This window comes from Drepanopeziza brunnea (assembly GCF_022702325.1).
Source record: "Drepanopeziza brunnea f. sp. 'multigermtubi' strain 214-2 chromosome Unknown ctg13, whole genome shotgun sequence".
NCBI lineage: Eukaryota > Fungi > Ascomycota > Leotiomycetes > Helotiales > Drepanopezizaceae > Drepanopeziza > Drepanopeziza brunnea.
Window position 1 is genome coordinate 1 of NW_027094076.1, and position 23589 is coordinate 23589.

Genomic DNA, 23589 nt, shown 5'->3' on the forward strand with positions numbered 1-23589 from the left:
GAGAGTGTGGGAGTGATATTATATATGAGTGGTATATGCATATATGTTTACCTATATATATATATATATGTATATGTATATGTATATGTATGGGTGAAATTGGGGGTTTCTGTACCTCCCCGTACAGCAGATGCATTTACATCCGCGGCCGTACTCTACTCTAGTCTACCCTACCTTTCCTTACCTCTACACCTCTCCCGACGCTTTCTCAATTCTCATCTTCTTCGCTGTCCATCCTCTCCTCCCTCTACTCTCCTCCCCTCAACTCTCCACCATACCTCCATACCTTCATACCTCCATACCTCCACACAATACTTACCTACATACACATCGTCCACGTCTGCCACGCCCACTGACTGACTGACAACCACAGCAAGCGTGCCTTCCAGACCCAATTCAAGCGCTGGGACTTCCCCTCCAAGCAGAATCCCGCCCACAAGAATGAAGCCCTCGTGCAGCGCGTCAAGGAGCTGTGGGATGTCAATACCTCGCAGCGCGACATGCTCAAGACCCTCAACGACGAGGGCTTCGACATCAAGGAGCGCGAGCTGATGCGGGTGCGGGCGAAGAACCGCTGGCTGCTGCGCGTTCCCAATGGCATGAAGAGCAAGAAGAACTCGGATCAGGATGTGCTGAATCAACTCCAGGCCGCCCTCTACCCAGGCGAGCAGATGGGCGAGGTGGATGCGGACGACGAGCAGTTGGGCGACATGTCCATGCCGCAGGAACGTGAACCGCGGCCTGATTCGCCCCCCTTGAGTCCCGAGGTGATGCGCAAGAGACAGGAACGCATGGCGAAACTGCAAGCCGAGTCGGCCGAACGATGGGCCTCGAGGAGGAGACGTCGTCGCACTCGGAGCTGGGCAGGCTTGCCGGCAGACCCTCCCGGACCTCCACGATTCCCTTCCGAGACGACCATCGACGAGAGTAAAGCCTTCCTCAGCTTGGATAACCGCCTCTACCGCGACATTCGGGCTCGATTTCAGCGGATCTGCGAAGAGGCCGATATTATCAAGAAGACCCTCGCAGGTCCAGAACGCTGGGAGGCCGCGAAGGACAGACTGGTGCAGGAGAGCCCGCATCTCCAAGGCGTGCTCTGGGTCAGCGAGGAGAACCAGGAGGCAAAGAAGCTGGCCTTGGATGTTGTGTGCAGCGATGTCACCAAGCGAATGCGGACACTGGAGCGGCGGATGACCATTGCAGAAGCCAAGAACTATCTGGGAGTCAACCCGGAGGAGTCCCGCCAGCTGCGGAATGCATTCTACCAAACTCTCAAGGCGGACCACTTCACCAGCAAGCTCGAGGCGGGCGAGGAGCATTGGAAGGAATTGAAGGCGTCCTGGATCAACGGCTCTCCACTGCTACAGAATATCCTCGCCCCCGGAGATGCGGATCCTCAGCACGCACAGAAAGTCAAGGCTATGGAGGTGCTCTGCCGGGATGTCATGAAGCGTCTGCGAGATGATCAGACGAAGCGTGATCCTACGAGGAAGAAGAAGTTCGACTCGAACTTCGTTACTGCGGACCACGGCCGAGACCCAGGGATGGACGACTTTCCTCCGGAATTTCAAAGCGGACCAGACGAGAATCTCATGCGGGCAGCAGCTCTTGCCCAGGCGCAAAACCACATGCAGAACGCCTCGCAGCCGCAATCTCATTCCGGAGGCCCGATGGACCATCAATCTCAAGCCCAAGATCTCCATGCGCAGCCTCACCCACAGGTCAAATTCGACCACACCGATATGCAGATTGATCCCTCGCTCCTCCTCGCTGCCGCCAACGACCCATCGTTGATGAACAGCGGCATGCAGAGCCAGTATGCCGACCAGCAATATCTGGAGCAGCAATTCGCAGCTCCGGCCTCCTTCCAACCCGCTTCATCATCGTGTGCCGTCTACTTCCGCCTCCACCCCAACTCGGACGTCGCTTCCCAGTCTCGCCTCTGGGTCGATACGTTGACGTCCAATTCCGTCGATGAGCTGCGTCAACGGGTTGCTGTCAAGTTCCCCGGCGCGGTGGCTCTCCGCATTGAAGGGATCATCAAGTCACCCAATGGCAGTGAGATGGCCCTACCCATCGATGCGGACGACGAGCTGGAGGCGTACTTTGCTGCGATTGCGGGCGTGAAGCCGGTGTTCTCGGTTCTGGTTTCCATGTGGAAGAACAATGGACAGCTCAATGGGTTGTAGGCAGGCAGTCCTGGGCTGGGCTGGGCTGGGCTGGGCAACGTAGGCGCATGGTGTTACCGGAATTGGGGAATGGGAGGAGTTTGGAGCGACTGGATGAATGTGCTCGATTTGCGGTTGGCAAGCGGCTATCAACTTTTTGCACCCCCTTACCTGTAGAAGTAGAGATTGCTCTGGCATTGTCAGATAGTAGCAATTTAATATCCCGTTCAGGCGCTTGCCTCTCCACCCGAAGCTCGAAAGTCTTTCTCATGCTCTTAACACACTTTGTTGAACACTTTCTCCTTTCTTTCTACAGTAGAATTACAACAATGGCGCAATCAAGCTCATGGGATGTGGGGAAGCTCTGCAGAGTACCCTGGCCGGCGGTAAAGTATGAAGTACTTGTTGTGCCCAACAAATAACAGAATATCACTCAGTTACATCTCCCACTCCCACTCCCCCTCTTCTCCACCACGCTCACCATCTCCTCCTGGACACATGTAACGATATCCACGTCAATTGACCTCCGTCGTCGCCGACCCCAGCACCAACACCACCGCCAGCAACTATGGCGTTTCGAGCCGTCGCCTCATCAAGAGCTCCCCTCGTGGCGCTGCGCCGACCCGCCCAAGCTCACTGTCTCCGAGTCGCAGGCCGCAGATGGGAGTCCACAGAGAGGCCATCGCCCGAGAAGCTCGCCGAAGGGAATCTGCATCTGCATGGTCAGGGCAGGCCGTCCTTCAAAGGGCAGCTGTATGAGAGCGCTGCGGGGAGGTTGGAGCGCGAGAGGGCAGAACAGGCACGATTTCAGAAGCAGAGGAACGAAGGCGCGGGTGGGAGGAATTCGGCCTTGACATTTGGTATGTACATCTATATCCTTCTCTCTCTTGATGCATGTCCTATTTAATAGACCTCTGAGGCCTCATCGCTAATGCCCAGGCAGTGATCATCTCTACAGCAATCGGAGGCTACTACTTGGGCACCCTCAGCACGCCCGCCCCTTCCAACGCCTCAACACTCCCCCTCTCCCAGACCAAAGCCCCTAAACATGACATCTCAGGCTCGAATATGGAGGCGGCATGGGCGGATTTCACCGAAATCGTAGGCAAGGACAATGTCTCAACCCTCGAAGCAGACCTCGAGCAACACGCAGGCTCCGACTACAGCTCGCACACCCACGCAGACACCGAGCGTCCATTTTTGATCGTGTATCCGGCGAGCACGGAGGAAGTCAGCGAGATCATGAAAGTCTGCCACAGACGTCATATACCGGTTACTGGCTACTCCGGGGGCACCAGTATCGAAGGGCAATTTGCGCCGACGAGAGGAGGGATCTGTGTGGATTTCAGACGCATGGATAAGGTGCTGAAGCTACACAAAGAAGATATGGATGTTGTGGTGCAACCCGCCGTGGGATGGGAAGCCTTGAACGAGGAATTAGCTTCGAGCAACCTCTTCTTCCCTCCAGATCCAGGACCAGGCGCTATGATTGGCGGTATGGTGGGAACGGGGTGCAGCGGCACGAATGCGTACCGGTACGGAACGATGCGGGAGTGGGTGTTGAGTCTTACGGTTGTGCTTGCGGATGGTACGATTATCAAGACGCGACAGCGGCCGAGGAAAAGCAGCGCCGGGTATGATTTGACAAAGATGTTCATTGGGAGTGAAGGAACCTTGGGGCTGGTCACGGAAGCGGTACTGAAGGTGACGACGAAGCCGAACACCACTTCTGTGGCGGTTTGCAGCTTCGGAAGCGTGAGGCAGGCCGCAGATTGTGTGGCCAAGGTCGTCAGCGAAGGTGTTCCGATTGCCGCCATTGAGATTCTGGATGATGTGCAGATGAAATGCGTGAACGCCTCCAAGATGACCGACCGCACGTGGACAGAAGCCCCGACGCTGTTTTTTAAATTTGCCGGGACGCCGACTGCCGTCAAAGAGCAAATCGGGATCGTTCAGCGGCTCGCTAAGGGTACGGGGAGCAAAACATTTGAATTTGCAAAGACGGCTTCGGAGCAAACCGATCTCTGGGCTGCAAGGAAGACGGCGCTTTGGAGCGTGATGGCTATGCGAGAGAAGGCCTCGGATCGCGTGTGGACGGGCGATGTGGCCGTGCCGATCAGTAGATTACCGGATATCATTGAAGAGACGAAGGCAGATATCATGAAGAGCGGCCTCTTTGCCACGATCGTGGGACATGTCGGCGATGGGAACTTTCATAGTAAGTTTGCTGGAGCGCGGAAGAGGAGGAAGACCCCATGCTGACAGGGTGATACTTAGCAATCATGCTCTACAACGAAGCTGAACGTAAAACAGCGGAAGAAGTCGTGCATCGCATGGTGAAGCGGGCTATAGAGATGGAGGGAACGGTTACTGGCGAGCATGGCGTGGGCATGGTCAAGAGGGATTATCTGGATCATGAAGTAGGGGTGACGACGGTGGACGCGATGCGAAAGGTAAGTCCTTATTCTCGTCTCGTATGATCACAGTAAACATCAGAGGGATACTGACGGTGCTGGCAGCTGAAAATGGCATTCGACCCGTTATGTCTTTTGAACTGCGACAAGGTTGTCAGGGTCCAGAAGCCGAAGCCGGGAGAGGTTGCGGAGTGGTAGGTAGGCGGAATGTTAGCTTTTACAATGCATATACCCTCTTAGGCCTTTCCACTCGGTGTCATCATCCTCTATTCTCTTGCCGTAGAAATCAAAGCCTGGGCAGGCAAAGTTACTGAACTCGATTTGTTGTTCTAACAAGCTCTCCCCCCTCGCTTAATCAGTCTCACTCACTTCACTCGTCAGTTCCGGCATCGTCGTCGGATGAAAGCAAATCACTTCCTACACGCATGCCCGGTATCATTCTATAAAATCTTGAATCCTCCAACAATCACGTCTACTGCGGCAACTACACGTTCATACACATATAGACATATACACATATACACATATACACATATACACATATACACATATACACATATACACATATACACATATCTATAACTCCATAGCTTTCCGACGCCGCCTGGCTCTTTTTATTCACTGAGTTCGCCAATTTTGGAGCATAACAGTAGGGGGATTATGTGATTGAAAACATACTTTGGGGTATAAGAGATACACGAACTCCTGAGATATGCTGGCAGCTGCCCTAACTCAACCGAGGGACGAAGACGGGCTGTGGAAAAATACTATGGGAAACATTGCCATAGCATCGAATTTGTAAAGGTCGATAGAAAGCAGACCCAGCCAATTCGGTTTTGAGCCCATATAGTCCCCTGCAGATAACGCCAGCGCACGGAAAATAGTCCTACGGTTGGTACATCCACTCGCTACGCTTGAAGACTATTTCAAACTCCACATTTTCGAACGTGCCCACCATGGCGTAGATGTCGTGAAACCCTTCCAGCCCCGTGACTGGCAAATCTTCCTGCGCATCGCCCTCCTCGTGCAAGTTCCAGCCCCCGTCCTTCCGTCCATTTCTCGTGAAAAAGACCTCGACATCAATGGGATTCGTCGACAGCGTGGTTGCAGGCGCAGAGTAGGAAGGTGGCGCATTCAGATCTCTCGCAGTGAAGATCATTCCCAAGCCCAGGGTATCGCCAGCTCTGAACGGCTGTGTAAAGTCCTTTCCGCCCCAGCGATCATTGATGAACTTGCTGCCATCGTCGCCGTGGACGGCCAGATTTCCTCTGTGCCAGCCTGGAAGCCTGAATGTGGGATACGGCGCTGCCCCGAAGCCCATGGCGAGACTGACTTCCCCCCTATTACGCGGGTTGATTCTGACTTCGTAGTATATCGACTTTGCGCGCCCTGTTCGCATGGGAGAATGCGCCATGACGGAGTAGAGGGGTACGGTAGAGGTAGTGCAAGAGTCCGGGGAATCTGGCTTCGTCTTGCCAGCCCAGACACCCGGCCTTGGTCGTTCGAGACTGCCCTTGTAGTCGCGCGGCCGAATGACACCAATATCGCCGCGGTCGATAGCTTCGAGTGCCGCCTGGGGAAAGGTGACCGGGCTCAGAATCGGGTTCTGCGTGCACCAGATCTCTCCCAGCTCTGCTTGCTCTTCGGTTGCGTTGTTGGTCGAGCTGCGCTGGTTGCCCATGGATGGTGGAGGCGGGAGGAGGGAGGTATCGGGAACGGCAGTCTGCCAGTCATGATAGGGTTCTTCGGGTGGTGGGGGCGGGCCAGGAGGCGGCGCATCGTAGGACTGCGGATGCGACTGCGAATGGCTCGGGGGAGGTCCTGGAGGAGGTTGGAAGTGCGATGGAGGAGGGCCAGGGGGGGCAGAGAACTGTTCTTGAGCTCGAGCTTGAGCTTGAGGTCGGGGTGGTGGCCCTGAGGGCGCTGGGTAGACTTCTGAACTCGGGTTCTGGTGATGGCCATGGTCATAGCCAGGCGGGGGGGCGGCGGGAGGTTGATAGGACATCGTGTTGGGTGGGGAGGAGGAGGTCGCCGTGGGTTTGGATTCCAGGAAGACTGGGCGTGAGTTGAGGTGGTCGCTGGATTTGTTGTTCAGTCGGGATGATGGATCTTCTTCACCTTTCAGCTTGCTACCGAAGCACATTCTAAGGAAGAAGAAGGAGAAGAAGGGGAGGAAGAGGAAGAGGAAGACGAAGAGGGAGACGAAGAGGAAGACGAAGAAAGCAGCTCAAAAACCAGAAAATGTCAAAGGAATGATGGAAGGACTACTTGGCCGTGAAATGTACGCTCACTGGTGATGCACTGCCGGTGATGTCAGCGGGGCTGGGGAAGTTCGGATAAACATTGAAGCGGAGCTACCAAGTAGTCGAGTCGGGCTTGTTGTCGATAGCCTGCTGACTAATGCCCAGCTAGTACCCATCGGGATGGTGCGGACGGTGATGTTTGGCGAGACTAACAACATATCCATCAGATAGAAGTATTCCATCTGTGTAACACATTTATACGTTCACCATGGACCATTCGAATACGAATTCAGATTCAAATTCACATTCACAGCCTAAATTCTTCGGATATCCCCAACCGGTACAGGGTCCACACACTCCGTACCAGAAGAAGGACGATGCCAATCCCGTCTTTCGAGGACCGCTGCTGGTCATCGGTGCGTGGATGTAAGTAGGCCGGCTCCTTCATGATACGGCAACACCCGTTCGTTCTATATATACAATAGACATATATCCACTACACCTCTGATCACTCCCAGTGTGTCCCGCCTCCCATTCATCCAAAACTTGCTCTGGGCCAATGCCGGCTTCAATTGTCTTCGCGGCTTGCCATATCTGAAGGATTACGCTCGACGATGGGATGTAAGTTGAAAGCGGTGTTTGAGCAACCCACCCTCACCCACTCCATATTCCTCTCTCAAATCACACGACTGATATCCAATTCGAACAGCCTACAGTCATTCCCATTGCATCGGGAGCGGAAGCGGGTGAAAATGTCACCAAGACCAAGAAACTGGACTCCAAATCATTCCCAGTCCCCCCCGAGCACCTCCCTGGCCGCTATCGTACAGTCGCAGAGTATCATGCCCTGTACCTCTCTGGCCAGCTCACTCCTCTTGCCGTGGTCGAGTCTCTTTTACCATTGATCCAACGGGGTATCGCCAATCCACCTCCCTCGCGTCATGCTACCGCTTTCACCTACTGTAATGTAGACGCGGTCCTTGAAGCTGCAAAAGCCTCGACTCTCCGGTACAAACAGGGAGCGCCGCTGGGAATTCTGGACGGCGTTCCCACCGGGATCAAGGATGACACCGACGTGGCGGGCTATGTGTCCACGTACGGCCGCGCAAGGAACGACGAGGTCTTTCCTACCGCCGAGAAATCTTCATGGCCTGTCCAAATGCTGCAAGATGCAGGAGCCATTGTTCTGGGGAAGCTCAATATGCATGAGATGGGAGCCGACACCACCAACAACAATCCCAACTGGGGAACTCCTCGAAACCCCCACAATGATCAGTACTACACCGGTGGCTCGTCAGGCGGTCCAGCGTATGCGGTCTCGGCGGGTCTGGTTCCCCTGGTCGTCGGCACTGATGGTGGCGGAAGCATCCGGATTCCCGCATCATTCTGTGGTGTCTACGGGCTGAAGCCGTCTCATAATCGCCTCCAAGACCTCGGAAGTACAACCACCGTCAACGGTCCCCTGGCAGCTACCATATCCGACCTTGAGATTGCCTACCGCACCATGGCCCAGCCCAACCCCTCGGATGCCACATGCTCACTCTTCCCCGAAGTACCTACTCTACCTCCATCCCGTCCCAGAGTCATCGGCATCTACAAGGAATGGTTCAATCGTGCTGAGCCTTCAGTGCTCAAACTCTGTAACGACGTGCTGGCGTACTACAAGGAGAAGCTCGGCTACCAAATCATCGACATCGCGATCCCCTACGCGCCCGAAGGCCAGATCGCCCACGCCTTCACTATCCTCTGCGAAATGGCAAATGTCGCCCGAGCCGCGCCTCCCAATCCGTCAAATTGGCTTCACGGCCTCAACGCGGCCAACCAGGTCCTCCTGGCTATCGCCGCACGCACACCAGCCGCAGATTACCTTCTCGCGCAACAACTGCGTAACATGCTGATGCAGCACCTCGCGTTCCTCTACCAGCAGCATCCGGGCCTGATCATCGTCACCCCCACCACGCCCATGCCCGGATGGCCCATTGCCGCCGAGGGAGATTTGAAGTACGGCATCACGGACGGGAACACGAGTATCCGTAACATGGAGTACGTGTGGCTCGCGAACTTCTGCGGAAATCCGGCCATTTCGTGTCCGGTGGGCTACGTCGAGCCGGTCCAGGGGGAGGGCCGTGTTCCCGTGGGCATCATGGCGATGGGGGAGTGGGGGGAAGAGTTGCAGCTGCTGGGGTGGGGGAGGGAGTGCGAGGCGTGGTTGAATGAGGCGTATCCGGGTGGGAGACAGAGGCCCGGCAATTGGGAGGATGTGCTCGTCCATGGGAAGGAGAAGATGGTATCGTGAGACGTCTGTACGTTTTCATCATCCAAAAAAATAAAAGGAATGTCAATGATCAAGTCGACGTATAAAGTATTGAGGACTTTTGATTCGCAGGGAAACCAAAAGTGAGAGAAGAGAATTGTATTCTGCTGTGCTGGCTAGTTATGCTGGCGGTGCATGATCGATCACATCGAAAGCGGTTATGGAAACGGCCATCATCGAAAGCAAAAGCCAAAATACTTGCACCAGAGCCAAAGTGCCGTGACGTTGTACGCCACGATGTGAGAAGCAAGTTGTCAGAAAGCGTTCGAACCCGTCCAGGACGACCCACCCCCGACTCCTCCATCCAAAACAACATCCCTCCAGTGAGGCTTCTAGAGCCGACGATACTCCTCACCATCCTCAACGTGGCATCAACATCCGCACCACCAAGACTACTCTGATCCTCGCTTTCGGGGTAGAAGAACGCCGCCACCGCAATCACCACGTACGCCGCGCAAAGCAGCGCACCTTCGAGAGGATTGCTGCGGCCGTCGCGAATCGGGAAGTTGGACGATGAGAGCTGATACGAAGAGACAGACGCTTTCAAACAGAGTGAAGTACAAGGACATTGACTGGCCCATTGCCCAGCCGAGGAGAGACGACGAAGGGTGTGACGAAGAGGGCTGAGTAAAGTTGACGGAATCGCCTCGACACGGGAAGTACCGGTAGCTGGTGCAGTTACCAATTGGGATACTCGAAGCAACCGCAACACCGATGGCCAGATTCATCTTATTCGCTTGTCCGCACCAACCAACTCGCATAGTCGGTCCAGCCAAGAGGACCTCGCTTATGTCACTGTAACTCTCGAGCTCCCTCTGGTAGGGAGTTCAACGTACTTGAATACAAATCAAGACTTTCACACTACGTGTAGCGTGCGACCATTCCTCGAGGGAGCCGGTAGACCTCGATCCAGGCGTGAGCAGCGGCAGTGATCTCTTTGTCGATAGGGTTCTGCACGCGCTGGAATGCCACACCCAATGTATCGACGTAGGCGTGCACCGTCTGGATGTTCAAGGCGCCCCGGGCCCGGGGATGAAGCCCGGTCCGGCTCTGGGCCATGTACTCCAAGAACATTCGAAGCAGCTTGGTGGTAACGACCGTTCCTCCTCTCTTGAAGTAGTTTGCAGCATCGTCTGGGGATAGCTTGATCGGCAGATCCTCGTTCGAGAGGAAATCTATGAAGGTTTGCTTCAGATTCGCGATCAAACTCTCCTGACTATCACTCAACTGCGGATACACCAACGCATCCCAATCTCGGGTGGGCGCGTCTATCCGTTCTTGCTCGGGCAGGGCGGCTTGCGTGGCCAGACACTTGGCCTAGAATTTATTGGCATTGGCTTTGCGTCGTCGCTCCCCTAGTGACTCCATGGCGGCCCTGGGGGGACCCGCGGACGGCGGCCGCGTCGACGACCCGAATCGGGGGGCCCGTTGACCGAGTGGTGGTCAGATCGCGCCGCCGGTGTAGCGGACTGCTCTCACGGTCAGTTCCGTCTTATCCGCTGTACGCAACATCAAGACGACGGGTACGTACGAGTATTCAGACCACAATGAGGGGTGCCGGTGAGACGGTGATAGTTAGAACGTGCATGCGGTATTGTTGAATTGATGAGAAATAGAAAAAGAAGAGGAAGCGGAGAGGATGGACGAAGGAAGAAGAAGATAGAATCAACGAAGGAAGAAGAGGCGGACGTGGTCTCGTCCGTTGCAAAAGGCTGGGCAGGCACGCCGCGCGGCAAGCGTCAACGGACAGAAGTCACGTTCGCGTTCGCGCGCGGTTACGGGGCGTTGACCCGCACGTGCTTGAGCAGAGCACTTCTTCTTATCATGCAAATCACGCCTTCAAGGGGTGAGTAAACTTGCCGCGAATAGTGCATCAGGAGAAACCACTGCTGCTACTTCAAAGTAACCTTTTTGGGGTTTTGCATTGTGCTCCGGTAAAGTCAAACAGAGTACCTTCAAAGTACACTCCAGCCACAATCTTCTCTCATACGCACTCACTCCTACCCAACCCTGCCTACCTAAGCACTCCTACCCAGCCCTGCCTACCTAAGCAAGCAGACTCCTGATCATCTTGCTCGTCGCGTCCGGATTGCCGCCCAGACTACTCTGGTGGTCGGCATTCGGGTAAAAGAAAGCAGCCACGGCAATGATGGCGTAGGCGGCCATAAGCAACACGCCTTCCAGGTAATTACTCCGCCCATCCAAGACGAGGAAATTCACGATAAAGGCCGCGGCGGCGAGCGAGACGGTCTCGAAAAGGCTGAAGTACAAACTCATGTCCTGGCCCATACACCAGCCCAGGAGAACGACGAAGGGGGTCACGAAGAGCGCTGGAAACATGGATCATTAGCGATCATGCATCATGATACCCGATGCACGGCCTCCACGGCAGTGGCCCGCGGAGCGTCATTGGGCGCTCCGCAGCCCCCTGCCGGGGCGGGCGTTGCACGTGGGGGATCGGGACGGACTGACCAATCTGGATGCTGCTCCCCACCGCGACGCCAATGGCTAGGTCCATCTTATTTCTCCGAAGGGCAACGGTCACCGCAGTGAAATGTTCGGCCGCGTTACTCACGATGGGCAGAATGATCAGACCGATAAAAGCCTCACCGACACCAGAGTTCGAAGCCACGACGTCATTGATGCTGTCCACCATGAACTCGGCGCAGACAGCGACGAGACCAGTCGAGATGAGGAGGAGAAACATGGCTGTCGTACGGGAGATGTTCTCGTCGGCCTCCCTCTTGGAGGCGCCGGCGAGACTAGAAACGCGGGTAGGGCTGATCCGAGTGTTGGGGGCTGCAACTCCAGAGACAGGCTGGTTAAGGCGGTCGGGGAGCGAGTTGGTGCGGCGGATGCCATAAAGAACTCGTGGAATAGGGCCAGCGTCAAGGTCTGAAGCGGGTGATGGCTGCGTGAAGACATTCTGGGAGAAAGTCTTGGGGATCTGGGGACGGATACTCGTGATGCTGCGGATGTTGAACGGACGCTTCTGGGAAGAGTCGGTTGGCTCACCCGGTCCCGAGGGCTCGGGCTTGACCACCGCAAAGTCGACGCGATGAGGTGCATCATTGCTCTCGGGGCCTTTTTCGGTCATAACGGCTCCTCCAGGGATGGTGTCGTCGCCATGTCGGCGAGCTCGCTTACGATCGTTCTTCTCCTGGCGCTTCCGTTCCTTTCTGACCTGCCGCCTCGACATGCGATCGACAACCGAGATCTTGCGGCTTCGTTGGTTATGTTCTTCATCGTCACCCTCTTCGCCAGCATCGATAGCACCAAGGCGGTGGCCGATGCGTGGCTCGTCGACGGCAGTCTCGGTGGCCAGTGACCCGTCGCCAAAAGAGGGGTTCCGGCTGAGGACGGTGCGCTCAGCAGTTTCCTTGGATCCGGAACTCGACTTGCGGCGCCGCCTACCTCCTCTCATGACACGCTTGAAGCGCTTGGCAGTAGTGTTCGAGCCGCTTGATCCATCAGAATCGGAGCTCGACGAAGAAGATGAGTCGTCCGAGGACGTTTCCATCCATTGCGCGACGGGGCCCGGGGCGGATTCCTCGTCGATGATGTGCTGTGGGGTACTCTCGTACATGTACGCATGGGACTTGAGTTGGAACAGTAGGTACAGGACGTAGACGAAGAGAAGGATCTGGATAGTTAGCTGAGGACTTCAGGGGTAGTGATGTACATACCACACTGGTACCACGACTGACTTGCAGGACCTTTCGCGTAGCATCGGCCTTCTTCTCTTCGCTGAACGACGCATGGAAAGCGGTCTGGTTGTTCATCAGTCGGGGTTGGCCCGCCCGGCGCATTGGAGTACGTACTGGAAGCAAGAGACTCATGACACTCAAACTGAGGAGACATGCGCTCATCTGCGTGACCGTGCTGTTGTAGATCTGGAACAGTCAGCCCGATCACACCCCGGCTGCCGAGAGCCAACGTACCTGCTCGCGAAAGCGTAGTCCACCGACCAGGAAACACATGCCTAGAATCAAGAGCAAATTGGCAAGAATCGAACCGAGTAAGGAAGCTTGGACGATACGGATTTCACCCTGCGTTGGATCAGCAAGATCCCAGGACGTAAGCGAGTCGCATCGACATACCTTGGCGAGGGCGATACTGTATCGTTGGGAAAACAAAAAGTGAGCATAGGTCTTGAGGGAAATCACAAACGGGGAGACACGTGGGGAACAAATGAAAGGCCGGATGATATGGGACGCGATTGATTTGATAATGCCTTTAAGAGGGCTTCTCGCTCTTTCTTGCCTTGATCTCTGTTGAGAGGGACATACATGCTAGAGAGAGAGGGCGTTAGCGAGATTCCATTCTCCTGGGTTGGCACAGACGCACAAGATGATGAGCTCGACGGCGTTACCAAACGTAACATTCATAAGTGCACCTATCGTGTCTCCCATCCTCTTGGCCACGCTCTCGGTAGCATGACTGAGGAGACCCGCCAGGGGAACGATGGCGATGGCATTCATCGCAAAGACGATGCCCGGGCTCAGGTTGGCCGCCTTTGCGGCAATACCGACGGGTACAACGACCAGCAGGAGATTGGCGTAGCTGGACAAGAGGATGAATTTACTGGTGAGCCAGAATCGCATGGCAACGTTCTTTTTCGTGGGCTTGATTTCTTGTTCATTGTTTACGACCAGCCCCGCGGCATCAACTTCCGGAAGTGAAGTGGGTGGTGGGCTATCGAGCGAGGCATTGGCTGTGGAGTTGATGATCGTCGGTTTCGACGACTGGCGGGCGAGGCCGTTGATGTCGCGCGATGGGAAGGGAGGGATGTTGGTGGTGTCATTCTGGAGGCCGGAGCTGACCTGGATCGCGGTGGTCGCAGGGGGATTGCTTATGGAGAGAGACTGCGTCGGCTGGTTCGTGTCTGGGGCGAGTGGCGAGGAGCCATGCGCTTTGGTTCGGGCCCAAGAGCGGATGCGTTCTGTATACGAGGGATTCGATGAAGCCTTCTTCATCGAAGGAGGCCCGGTCGTCGCCAGCGTGGAGGTTCGGAGGGGAGGTAGGGGAGGATTGGTGTGTGTGAGTTGTAGATGGTGGAGGTTGGAGGTTGAAGGATGAAGTTAGCGAAAGGGAACAGAAAGAGAGGAGAAGTAGAGCAGAAGTACGAAGGGGGGTCGTTGGATTAAGTAATACGGAAGGGCAGCAACAGGAGATCAGCAGCTAGCGGGATGGGGGTGGGACTGACTGGCACTGGAACTGGGACCAGACTCAAAGAAGTCAAGGCAAGGCGGGGCAAATTCTGGCGGGGGGAGGGGCGTCGATCGACGCCTTTGATTCGCAGATGATGCAATGACGGTGGGACCATAGACCCACTGGGTAGGGATAGGGGATCCACTCCTGATCAACCCAGGCTGAGCTCGTACGGAAGGTGGCCGTCAACAGTCAACAGTCAACCGTCAAGCGTCAACAGTCACTCATCATTCATCTTCTCCCGTATCCGAGTCGAGCATGCGGCGGTGAGATGTCATGGCGGTCGAGAGGCAGAATCTAGCGTGTGTCGATGTCTAGATATCTAGATATCCAGATGTCTACCGGTAGATCTCCAGATCTCTAGCATACTACGTATATTAAGTACAGTAACAAGGCTTTTCGCTTGTCTGCTCACGATGTTGATGCCTGTACGGTAATGCTTGTGATGCTTGTGATGCTCGTGCCAGCTTCTTATCGTGATTGGCGCCCAGAGCTCGGAGCCGACAGCGCGCAGCCATTGGCCAGGGGCCCAGTGGGCAATGGACGCGGCAAGGTCGATGCTCGGGCCTCAAGGCTTGTTTGTGGAGACACGGGCATCGATCCAGTCCAGAAGGGACAGGAGGGGAAGGCAGCGCGTAGATCCAGTACCGGTAGTAGTACGGTAGATACCCAAGAAACATTCAAAGAAGTCAGTCGCGATGCTGCTGCTTTAAACTCCCTGAATGCCAAGACTCGCTCTACAGTACGGAGGACGGAGAACGGAGGACGGAGAACGGAGCACGGAATACCGCGGCTACTTACTGGTACTATCGCCTCGCCCGCTTACGTCACTGTCAACACATGTTCTTTCATCTTTTGTTAGCAGTACTTCAAGTAAATTTCCTTCATCGCCCTTTCCACCCCCGCGTCTTCCGAATACCGCACAGCCACATACCACCTACCCCGCTGACCTCGGCACCATCAACTTCTTTGCTTCCCGTGGCGCAGCTGCGCAGATGGTGGCGGGTGGCGGGTGGCTGGTGGCTGGTGGGCCCGCCATATCGCCATCGATCTAATTCATGGCTCCTCCTATCAAAGCGAGGCCAGTCGCAGAGAAAGCAAAGCAAAGCAGAGCAGAGCAACGCGAAGCAAAGCTACCAAGTAATATCAAATACATATACACCGGAAAAATAAAGCATTAGAAGTCCGACAGCTTATGGCCTTTACCGACACCAATCAACAAACAGCTCGCATCCATCGAAATCGAATCCGGCGTCGTTACCACTCACTCGCTTACTACGTCGCAGGCGTAAGTATTACCCCTCGAGGGTAGGGAAAACAGGGGTTTTAAAGTGGAAACTAAACTTTTAAGGCACCCTCGAGGGGTAATACTTAGGCCTGTACCGTGGTACTTACAGATTACCATCAGGCTTCGGGTAAATCAATACCGAGGTAAACAAGACAAAACAAGAACACGGTTGGTTCACTATCCCCACACGTCAGTCCGGCGATGCGCACTCCAGAGTAGCAGCAGCAGAATCTATATCTTCTGCCGGATCATGACTTCCCCAATCTTATTTCCAAATTCCAATAGGATTGATGGCTTCTTCGGAGTCCTCAGACAGCGAGATCATACACATGACTTTAGCTGACACTTTGTGAAAGAGTCGGAGCTGATCCAGATCCCGAGGCCCGAAAAGAAGCATCTGCTAGATGCAACAGGTGCGATCGTATCCTGCGTCCTGGTAATACTTCAAGTGTGCTGCGAGTTGAGGAAGGTCTGGCGGCTGGGACGTGGCTTGGCTCAGGTATGTACCTACCGGTAAGTCGACGGATGCATTCTTGAGTGGGTGAGGTAGTGAGGTAGGTAAGGTAGGTAGGTAGTAAGCGATCGCGCCTCGACTCAATGTGGATGGCAGTATATGGTATACGGTATATATTGTCGGCGCAGATCCCGTTGCCGATACCGATCGAGATATCAAAGATCCCGGGTCGGATAATGTTCAGAGACGCTCTACCTTCCCCATCCCCATCCCCATCCCCATCCCCATCCGGCGCATCCTGACGGTTGGGGATGCGGGGTATGCATGCACATGTATACATACAGAAATATGACGCAAATACATAATATGTCATCGCTCGATCGATAAGTAAATAAATAAATATTTCGATGAACCGCATCTCACGAGACGGAATACTCCAAATCCACTTGCTTGCTTCAGCTTCCGCGACATTCCAAAATGTGGCCACAGGACCTCGATGCTCTGGTGGTCGGCGCGGGCTTCGGCGGCATTTACCAGCTCAAGAAGCTGCTCGACCAAGGCCTGAACGTCAAGGCCATAGACAAGGCAGGCGATGTCGGCGGGACGTGGTACTGGAATCGCTACCCGGGAGCCATGTCGGAGTACGTACGAATTCGGGGCCTCTCTCTCTCTCTCGATGTATATGTATATATATATATATATATATATATATATATATATATATATATACATGACACCCAACCAAGATCATTGCTAACCAAGTCACCCAACCCTTAGTACCCGTTCGTTCCTCTACCGATACTCCTGGGACCACGAAGATCTCGTCGAGTATCCCTGGGACAGTGAGTACTTGCAAGGTCCGGAGATTCTGAAATACCTGGAACACGTCGTAGAGCGACACCATCTCCGGCCGCACTTCCAGTTCGGGACCGAGATGCTGGGAGCCGACTGGAGCGACTCGGAGCGCCGCTGGACGGTGGCCCTCTCGACGGGCGAGGTAGTGAAAACCACGTACCTGGTCACCGCCCTCGGCCTCCTCTCCCGGACCAACTTTCCCCAGATCCACAACCTCGACCAGTTCGCCGGCGAGCTGTACCATACCGCCGCATGGCCGAGGGACGCCGATCTGAGAGGCAAACGGGTCGGCGTCATCGGGAACGGGTCCACGGGCGTGCAGCTCATCACAGCCCTGGCCAAGTCGGAGGAGCTGCAGCAGCTCCTCTGCTTCCAGCGCAATCCCCAGTACACCGTCCCCGCGGGCAACGGCCCCGTGACACGCGAGGCGCGGAAAGCCCTCAACGAGAATTACCGGGCAGTCTGGGAAGAGGCGATGAGGAGCAAGTTCGCCTTCGGCATCCACGAGACCACGCGGACGACAGCCAGCGTGAGCGCCGAGGAGCGCGAGCGGATCTACGAGGAGGCGTGGGCAAAGGGCAACGGCTTCTGCTTCATGTTCGAGACGTTCGGCGACATTAGCATCGACGAGGCGGCGAACACCGCCGCGGCGGACTTTATCCAACGGAAGATCCGCGCGATTGTCCAGGACAAGGAGAAGGCGCGCAAGCTGTGTCCGACGCAGTGGTACGCGCGCCGCCCGTTGTGCGACTCGAACTACTACGAGCAGTTCAACCGTGCCAACGTCGACATCGTCGATATCAAGACGCACCCCATCACCGAGCTCACGCCGGCAGGCATCAAGACCGCCGACGGCCGGGTGTATGAGCTCGACGTGCTTATTTGCGCCACGGGCTTCGATGCCGTGGATGGCAACTATACGCGCATGTGCGTGAGGGGCCGAGGAGGGGAGACGCTGAAAGACCACTGGGCCGAGACGGGTCCGACCTCGTACCTGGGCATGAGCGTCGCAAACTTCCCCAACCTGTTCATGGTGCTGGGTCCCAACGGCCCGTTCTCGAACCAGCCTCCGGCTATCGAGAGCCAGGTGGACTTTATCGCCGAGCTCATTGCCCGGGCGGAGAGCACCGCACCGCGGGCGACAGTCCGCGGTCCGGCATCGGCCCAGGCGAATGGCTTCACCATGCCTGAGCCGACCCAGGCGCAGGGCGGGAGTCAGACGCAGGAAGCCGGCCCAGGCGTCGTCTGTCGCGGCGTGATTGAGGCCGAGCTAGAGGCGGAGAAGAGCTGGACGGAGCACTGTGAGCGGATCAGTGCCGACAGCTTGTTCCGCAGGGTCGACTCGTGGATATTCGGCAAGAACATTCCGGGGAAGAAGGCCGCGACCGTGTTCTACTTTGGCGGCTTGGGTGCGTATCGGAAGGAGGTGCGCGACCGGATCGAGGACGACTTGCGAGGCTTCCGGGTATCGTGAGGGGCATGGATGTTGACTTGATTCACATCTATGCAGCAGCTTTCTTGGATAGCTAGTAGTAGATATTTTGATACTGGTTTGCTAAGTTCACCTATCCCGTAAGACGTGTATTCCATGCACTCCACCATCATCGCCTTCTAGATTTCCACTTCTCCGTCTCTCATTTTGCAGAACCTGTCTCGGTATCATCGCGGGTAGAGTTGTTGTTATTGTTGACATTATGTAATTCTCGGCTCGCTGGCTATACGAATCGCCTGATAGGGGAAATAGTGGAGCCCTGCAGCCAGTCAGTCGTCGATTGAGTTGCGCAGCAAGTTTAGTCAGGTTTGCCAAGATATGTTCGATTGAGTTGAGAGACTTTTCCCGTCTGAGAAGCAAAGCTCACGGCATCCACTCGTCCACTTTGACGCCATTGTTTCGTCGGCCCATCCATCTTGCAGCCGGTCTCGGGAACGGGCCCCGGATAGTGGCATATTAGTCATACGAGTGACGTCGGTTGACGCTTTTCGTTTTCGTGTTTCTGGATCTCTGTTCGCTTAGGAAAACCACGACGGAGGAGGATATCTTTGTCGGGATGAGAAATCAACAGGATCATCCATTCGCCACAGCTTGTAGTAAGATTCGGTTTCCCTACTTATATCCGCATGCGCACACGAACAGGTCAAGTTTGATCAGATAATCAATCATCCATCAGCCAATCTTCCATCGTCATCCCCTCGCTGTCGAACACCAGGACGAAATGGCCCCCAAAGGAAGCGTATTTCTGCTTGGCCCGGGCTTTATCGGTCTCGAGATCCTCGCCGAGCTGCTCAGAGAAGGCTACGAGGTCACGACGCTCGTCCGGAGGCCGGAGGCCGCGGCGGAGCTGAAGACCCGGGGAAGCAAGACCGTCCTGGGAAACCTGGACGACCACGACATCATCGCCGCCACGGCGGCCCGCTCCAACATCGTCATCCACACGGCGACGGCCGACCACCAGCCCTCCGCAGAGGCCGTCTTGGACGGGATCGCGAAGCGCAAAGCCGCGGGGGAGAGCACCATCTACATCCATACGAGCGGCTGCAGCGAGCTCACCGACAAGGCCGACGGCGCCTTCAAGAGCGACCAGATCTACGAAGATGACCGACCCGCGGATATCGACGCCATCGACGACGCGGCGCCGCACCGCATGGTCGACCTCGCAATCCTCTCGCGACGCCGGGAGCTGGGCGCCGGGGCCAAGATCTCCATCGTCCTCCCGCCCGTCATCTACGGCCTCGGCAAGGCGTCGGGCAAGCTGTCCATCCAGATCCCCACCATGGCGCGCTTTGCCCGCAAGCACGGCTACGCGGGCTACGTGGGCAAGGGTCTCGCGGTCTGGGGCCAGGTGCACGTGACGGACCTCGCGCGCGGGTACCTGACCATCCTGCACTGGATGGAGGCGACGGATGGCGAGCGGGTGCTCGAGAACCCCTACTGGTTCATCGAGAACGGGGAGGAGCTCTCGTGGAAGGAGATGGCGGCAGCCGTGGGGCAGGCGCTGGTTGCCGCGGGCGAGATAGCCGATGCGGCGCCGAGGGAGATTCCCGCCGAGCTGTACGGGGATCTGTTTGGGGAGTGGTCGATGGCCGTGGTGGGCGAGAATGCCCGGAATCGCGCGAATCGGCTGCGGGCGCTGGGGTGGAAGCCGCAGGAGAAGTCGACTTTTGAGTCGTTAAGGGACGACGAGATCCCGGTGATTATGGCCGAAGACACTGCAGCGTACAAGGGCTACGCGAAGGCCGTGGCTTCTTGAATAGTATCACGTATGCATGTATCCAGTCGAATCGCTACAAATTCCAAGTTACAACCCGGCCATTATGAGATAACCGATAACTAATAGGTAGGGAACTAGTCGAAGATTCTCATTATCTACGCGAGTACTTGATGCACGGAGTGCATATCTTAACCTTATGCTCCTGCCTTTCTTGGTCGGCTTCATTACCCCGCTTAGAAAGCCGGCCGATCAACATTGAAATGGAATTTCTCAACAGATCAACAATACCCCTCTTCTTGGCAGAGTATCAGGGTGTGGAGATGATGGAGGGAGGTGGAGAGTGGGTCTGGAAGCCAAGCGGACTTCTCGGCTATAGTGTTGATGTGTATTTATACATACGTATATTGGTGCATATATATATCTATAATCAGAGGGTGCCCAGCTGTGAACAGCAAGCGAGCTTCCCCGACGTTGCGGTTCTGTTACTGAATATATAACAGGCTTACACAGTATCGATTGACAGCACGTTATCTCATTATATAAACTGGGCTCGCTCGCTCTCTACGCAGTACTACGCTCCACGTCCAACCTTGCTTCATTCGACATGGCTGCCAATATCCGAGCTCTCCGGTTCTACGGAAGAGGAGACATCAAGCTGGAATCGGTCCAGGCAGCGTCAGTGACCTTCACACATCCACATGCTCTAGACTACGATCCACCGACCCTGACACGTCTGACAGTCCATGCGGGAGCGATGAGGTCCGCGTGAAGATCGCGTACTGCGGCATCTGCGGCACCGACATCCACGAGTACCTGGGCGGGCCCATCTTCCCGCCCCAGCCCGGGCAGAAGAACCCCCACAGCGGCGCCGAACTCCCCGTGACCCTCGGCCACGAGATGTCGGGCACCATCCTCGAGGTCGGGGCCGGCGTGACGGCGGCCCTCCACGTCGGCCAGCGGATCTGCGTCAACCCGTCCATGGACGACCGGCACCACGGCCGGGCCGCCTGCGCCGCGTGCCGCGCGGGCCGGCCGAACCTCTGCGCGCGCTGGACGTGCTACGGGCTCAGCGCCCGCGGCGGCGGCCTCGCGGGGGAGATCGTCGTCAAGGCCGTCAGCTGCCTGGGCCTGCCGCCGGGCGTCTCGCTGCCGGTCGGGGCGCTGGTCGAGCCCCTAGCCGTGGCGGCGCACATGCTGCGCCTCGCGGGCTTCGCGGCCGGCCAGGACGTGGTGGTGCTGGGGGCGGGCCCCGTGGGGCTGGCGCTGCTGCTGCTCCTGCGGGCGCGCGGCGCGCGCACGGTGGTCGTCAGCGAGGTGGCGGCGGCGCGGGCGCGGCAGGCGGCGCGGTTCGGCGCGGACGTCGTGGTGAACCCCCTCCGCCGTGCTGCGGCCGGGGCCGAGGCGGAGCCGGCTGCGGATGCGGATGCGGTGCGGGAGGCTGTCGCGCGGGAGATGGGGGAGGGCGGGGCGGACATCGCGTTCGATGCGACGGGCTTGCAATCCACGCTGGACACGGCGCTGGCGGTGGTGAAGCCGGGCGGGGTGGTCTTCAACGTGGCGATCCACGAGAAGCCGCTGCTCGTCAACCCCAACGCGTTCACCTTCAAGGAGGCGAGGCTCATGGGCGGCATCTGTTACACGCGCGAGGATTTCGAAGAGGTGTTGCGCGCGCTGGCGGCGGGGGAGCTGCCGGACGCGGCGGACCTGATCACTTCGATCGTGCCGCTGGAGGACGTGGTGGAGGGCGCCTTCTTGGAGCTTATCCATAACAAGACGGAACATGTCAAGATCCTCGTCAGACCTTCGCAGGATCCGGATCTCGCTTAGCGGTGGATTTGTAAATACGAGATGAAGCATTGAAAGGAGAAGTAAACAAACCCCCTCACCTGTTGCCAATGCCGACTTGAATTTGTCTTGTGGATTAAATCAAGACGAATCGCAGGGCTTGATGCCGCCGACTCGCCGGAGATTGAGCCAGACTCGGCATGGACTGGTGTGCAAGCTTCTGGGTGAGGTAGACTTGACTGAAGAGAAACGATTGATCGATCTAGGGCTGGAAGAATTCATGTAAAGTAATGACCAAAAACGAATGGATGTTTCCCAGAAATCTCTACATCTCATCTAATGAAGATGAAGTGCCCGAGAACTGCGGATGCTAGAATTGGAACAACGAGCAAGACGAGGAAGAGCCGCGTCAAACATAAGATAAAGAAACGTACCGCAAGATGACAAAAAAAAAAAAAAAAAAAAAAAAAAAAAAAAAAAAAACTAATTGAAAAAAACCACTGCCTGCCTAATAGACAAGTAGACCGTCCGTCGTCAAGAGAGTGAACCAAAGAGCATGGTGCTGCACACCACACCCAAGCGTGTAAACAGAGTCAAGCGAGCTTTGCTGGGCGGGCGAAACTCTCTTCCCGCCGATCGCTCCTCACGCACCTCAACGCCGACACGACATGGGCTGCTCTCTCCGCCCCCATCCCGAATGCGAGTCGCAGCAAGAGAGCAGCCGGAGGCTGTACCACGGTACCACGTCTTGATCGATCCCTGGCTTCCGGGGCGGGCAGAGTGACGCGGCCAAGTTCTCTAGCCAGCAGTAGTGGCACGTCGAGGACCGCGCCGTGCAGACGATTGCCGCGCCGGACGGAGGAGCTGATCTGGGGAATCGAAAGATGCCGCTCGGGGATCCGGTGGATCCGCGGCGGTGCACGGCTGCTGCTGATCCTGCTGCTGCTGCTGCTGCTGCTGCTGCTGCTGCTGCTGCTGGAGAGAGCCTTCTAGACGCCATCATGGTGGCCCACGCGTTCACGGACCATATACCTATGCACCTACCGAGACACGCTCCTCGAGGCATCCCCGTGCATCCCCGTCTGTGCAGCGACGGAAGCAGCTTTCCGCGCTACGCTCCTGGGGACACTTTGTGATTCCGTGAGCGAGGGAGGTGCCGCGGTTCACTGGGGACTTGGAGGGAGAGCTCGTCGCGTCCGTTGCCGCACTGGCTGGGCATCAGCCGAGCTGCGCGTCTGCCGGTCGGGATCGGCTGTTCTACCGTATCTTTCTATCGCTCGGCTGTGATGGTTAGTTAGTTAGTTAGTTATCTTGACCCTCCCTGGTACCGGAGTCGGAAACCCGGTGATCGACACGCCGCAGGGGGGATCTCGCGCGGACCTCGCTCCGGGGGCAGAGGCCGAGCCTCCTGTCAAGAGGCTGGCGCTGCGGCTGCATGGATTTGCCGATATCAGCTTGGGCGCTCAGCTGAGCATGGGTGCTCACATTGGGCTGAGTGTACAACGGCCATTGCAAGCGAGGGACTGGATTGGTACGCCCGATGAGCTCAAGGAGGGGGGTAGGGTGGTCAGCTGGTGCAGGATCGCAAGGACATAAGTTTGAAGGAGGCCATTCAGAGAGAGAGAGAGAGAGAGAGAGAGAGAGAGAG

General features: G+C 56.4%; 9 protein-coding genes across 9 annotated transcripts; 6 read left to right on the forward strand and 3 right to left on the reverse strand.

Annotated features, from left to right (window-relative positions):
- L3040_007337 (uncharacterized protein) lies at window positions 1-2189 on the forward strand (the record flags this gene model as incomplete). Its single annotated transcript, XM_066154814.1, has 1 exon — window positions 374-2189. A coding segment is annotated over one exon (1816 nt), but the record flags the coding sequence as incomplete, so codon positions are not given.
- Window positions 2190-2736: 547 nt separating this feature from the next.
- On the forward strand, window positions 2737-4780 carry L3040_007338 (uncharacterized protein; the record flags this gene model as incomplete). The annotated part of the gene is made up of 4 exons (XM_007296532.1): window positions 2737-3028; window positions 3112-4386; window positions 4446-4621; window positions 4688-4780. The coding sequence occupies 4 exons, from the start codon at window positions 2737-2739 to the stop codon at window positions 4778-4780; spliced, it is 1836 nt and encodes a 611-aa protein (XP_007296594.1).
- A 688-nt stretch (window positions 4781-5468) lies between these two features.
- L3040_007339 (uncharacterized protein) lies at window positions 5469-6587 on the reverse strand (the record flags this gene model as incomplete). The annotated part of the gene is made up of 1 exon (XM_007296533.2): window positions 5469-6587. One exon carries the CDS (start codon window positions 6585-6587, stop codon window positions 5469-5471), a length of 1119 nt encoding a protein of 372 aa, XP_007296595.2.
- A 506-nt stretch (window positions 6588-7093) lies between these two features.
- Window positions 7094-9121, forward strand: L3040_007340 (uncharacterized protein; the record flags this gene model as incomplete). The annotated part of the gene is made up of 3 exons (XM_007296534.1): window positions 7094-7251; window positions 7344-7446; window positions 7535-9121. 3 exons carry the CDS (start codon window positions 7094-7096, stop codon window positions 9119-9121), a joined length of 1848 nt encoding a protein of 615 aa, XP_007296596.1.
- An 879-nt stretch (window positions 9122-10000) lies between these two features.
- Window positions 10001-10651, reverse strand: L3040_007341 (uncharacterized protein; the record flags this gene model as incomplete). The annotated part of the gene is made up of 2 exons (XM_066154815.1): window positions 10001-10456; window positions 10619-10651. The coding sequence occupies 2 exons, from the start codon at window positions 10649-10651 to the stop codon at window positions 10001-10003; spliced, it is 489 nt and encodes a 162-aa protein (XP_066010708.1).
- Window positions 10652-11185: 534 nt separating this feature from the next.
- On the reverse strand, window positions 11186-14115 carry L3040_007342 (uncharacterized protein; the record flags this gene model as incomplete). The annotated part of the gene is made up of 8 exons (XM_066154816.1): window positions 11186-11469; window positions 11612-12782; window positions 12826-12909; window positions 12961-13032; window positions 13081-13188; window positions 13240-13255; window positions 13306-13431; window positions 13487-14115. The coding sequence occupies 8 exons, from the start codon at window positions 14113-14115 to the stop codon at window positions 11186-11188; spliced, it is 2490 nt and encodes an 829-aa protein (XP_066010709.1).
- Window positions 14116-16569: 2454 nt separating this feature from the next.
- On the forward strand, window positions 16570-18421 carry L3040_007343 (uncharacterized protein; the record flags this gene model as incomplete). Its single annotated transcript, XM_007296536.1, has 2 exons — window positions 16570-16733; window positions 16870-18421. The coding sequence occupies 2 exons, from the start codon at window positions 16570-16572 to the stop codon at window positions 18419-18421; spliced, it is 1716 nt and encodes a 571-aa protein (XP_007296598.1).
- Window positions 18422-19160: 739 nt separating this feature from the next.
- Window positions 19161-20195, forward strand: L3040_007344 (uncharacterized protein; the record flags this gene model as incomplete). The annotated part of the gene is made up of 1 exon (XM_007296537.1): window positions 19161-20195. The coding sequence occupies one exon, from the start codon at window positions 19161-19163 to the stop codon at window positions 20193-20195; it is 1035 nt and encodes a 344-aa protein (XP_007296599.1).
- Window positions 20196-20760: 565 nt separating this feature from the next.
- Window positions 20761-21983, forward strand: L3040_007345 (uncharacterized protein; the record flags this gene model as incomplete). Its single annotated transcript, XM_007296538.1, has 2 exons — window positions 20761-20831; window positions 20897-21983. The coding sequence occupies 2 exons, from the start codon at window positions 20761-20763 to the stop codon at window positions 21981-21983; spliced, it is 1158 nt and encodes a 385-aa protein (XP_007296600.1).
- Window positions 21984-23589: the final 1606 nt, after the last annotated feature.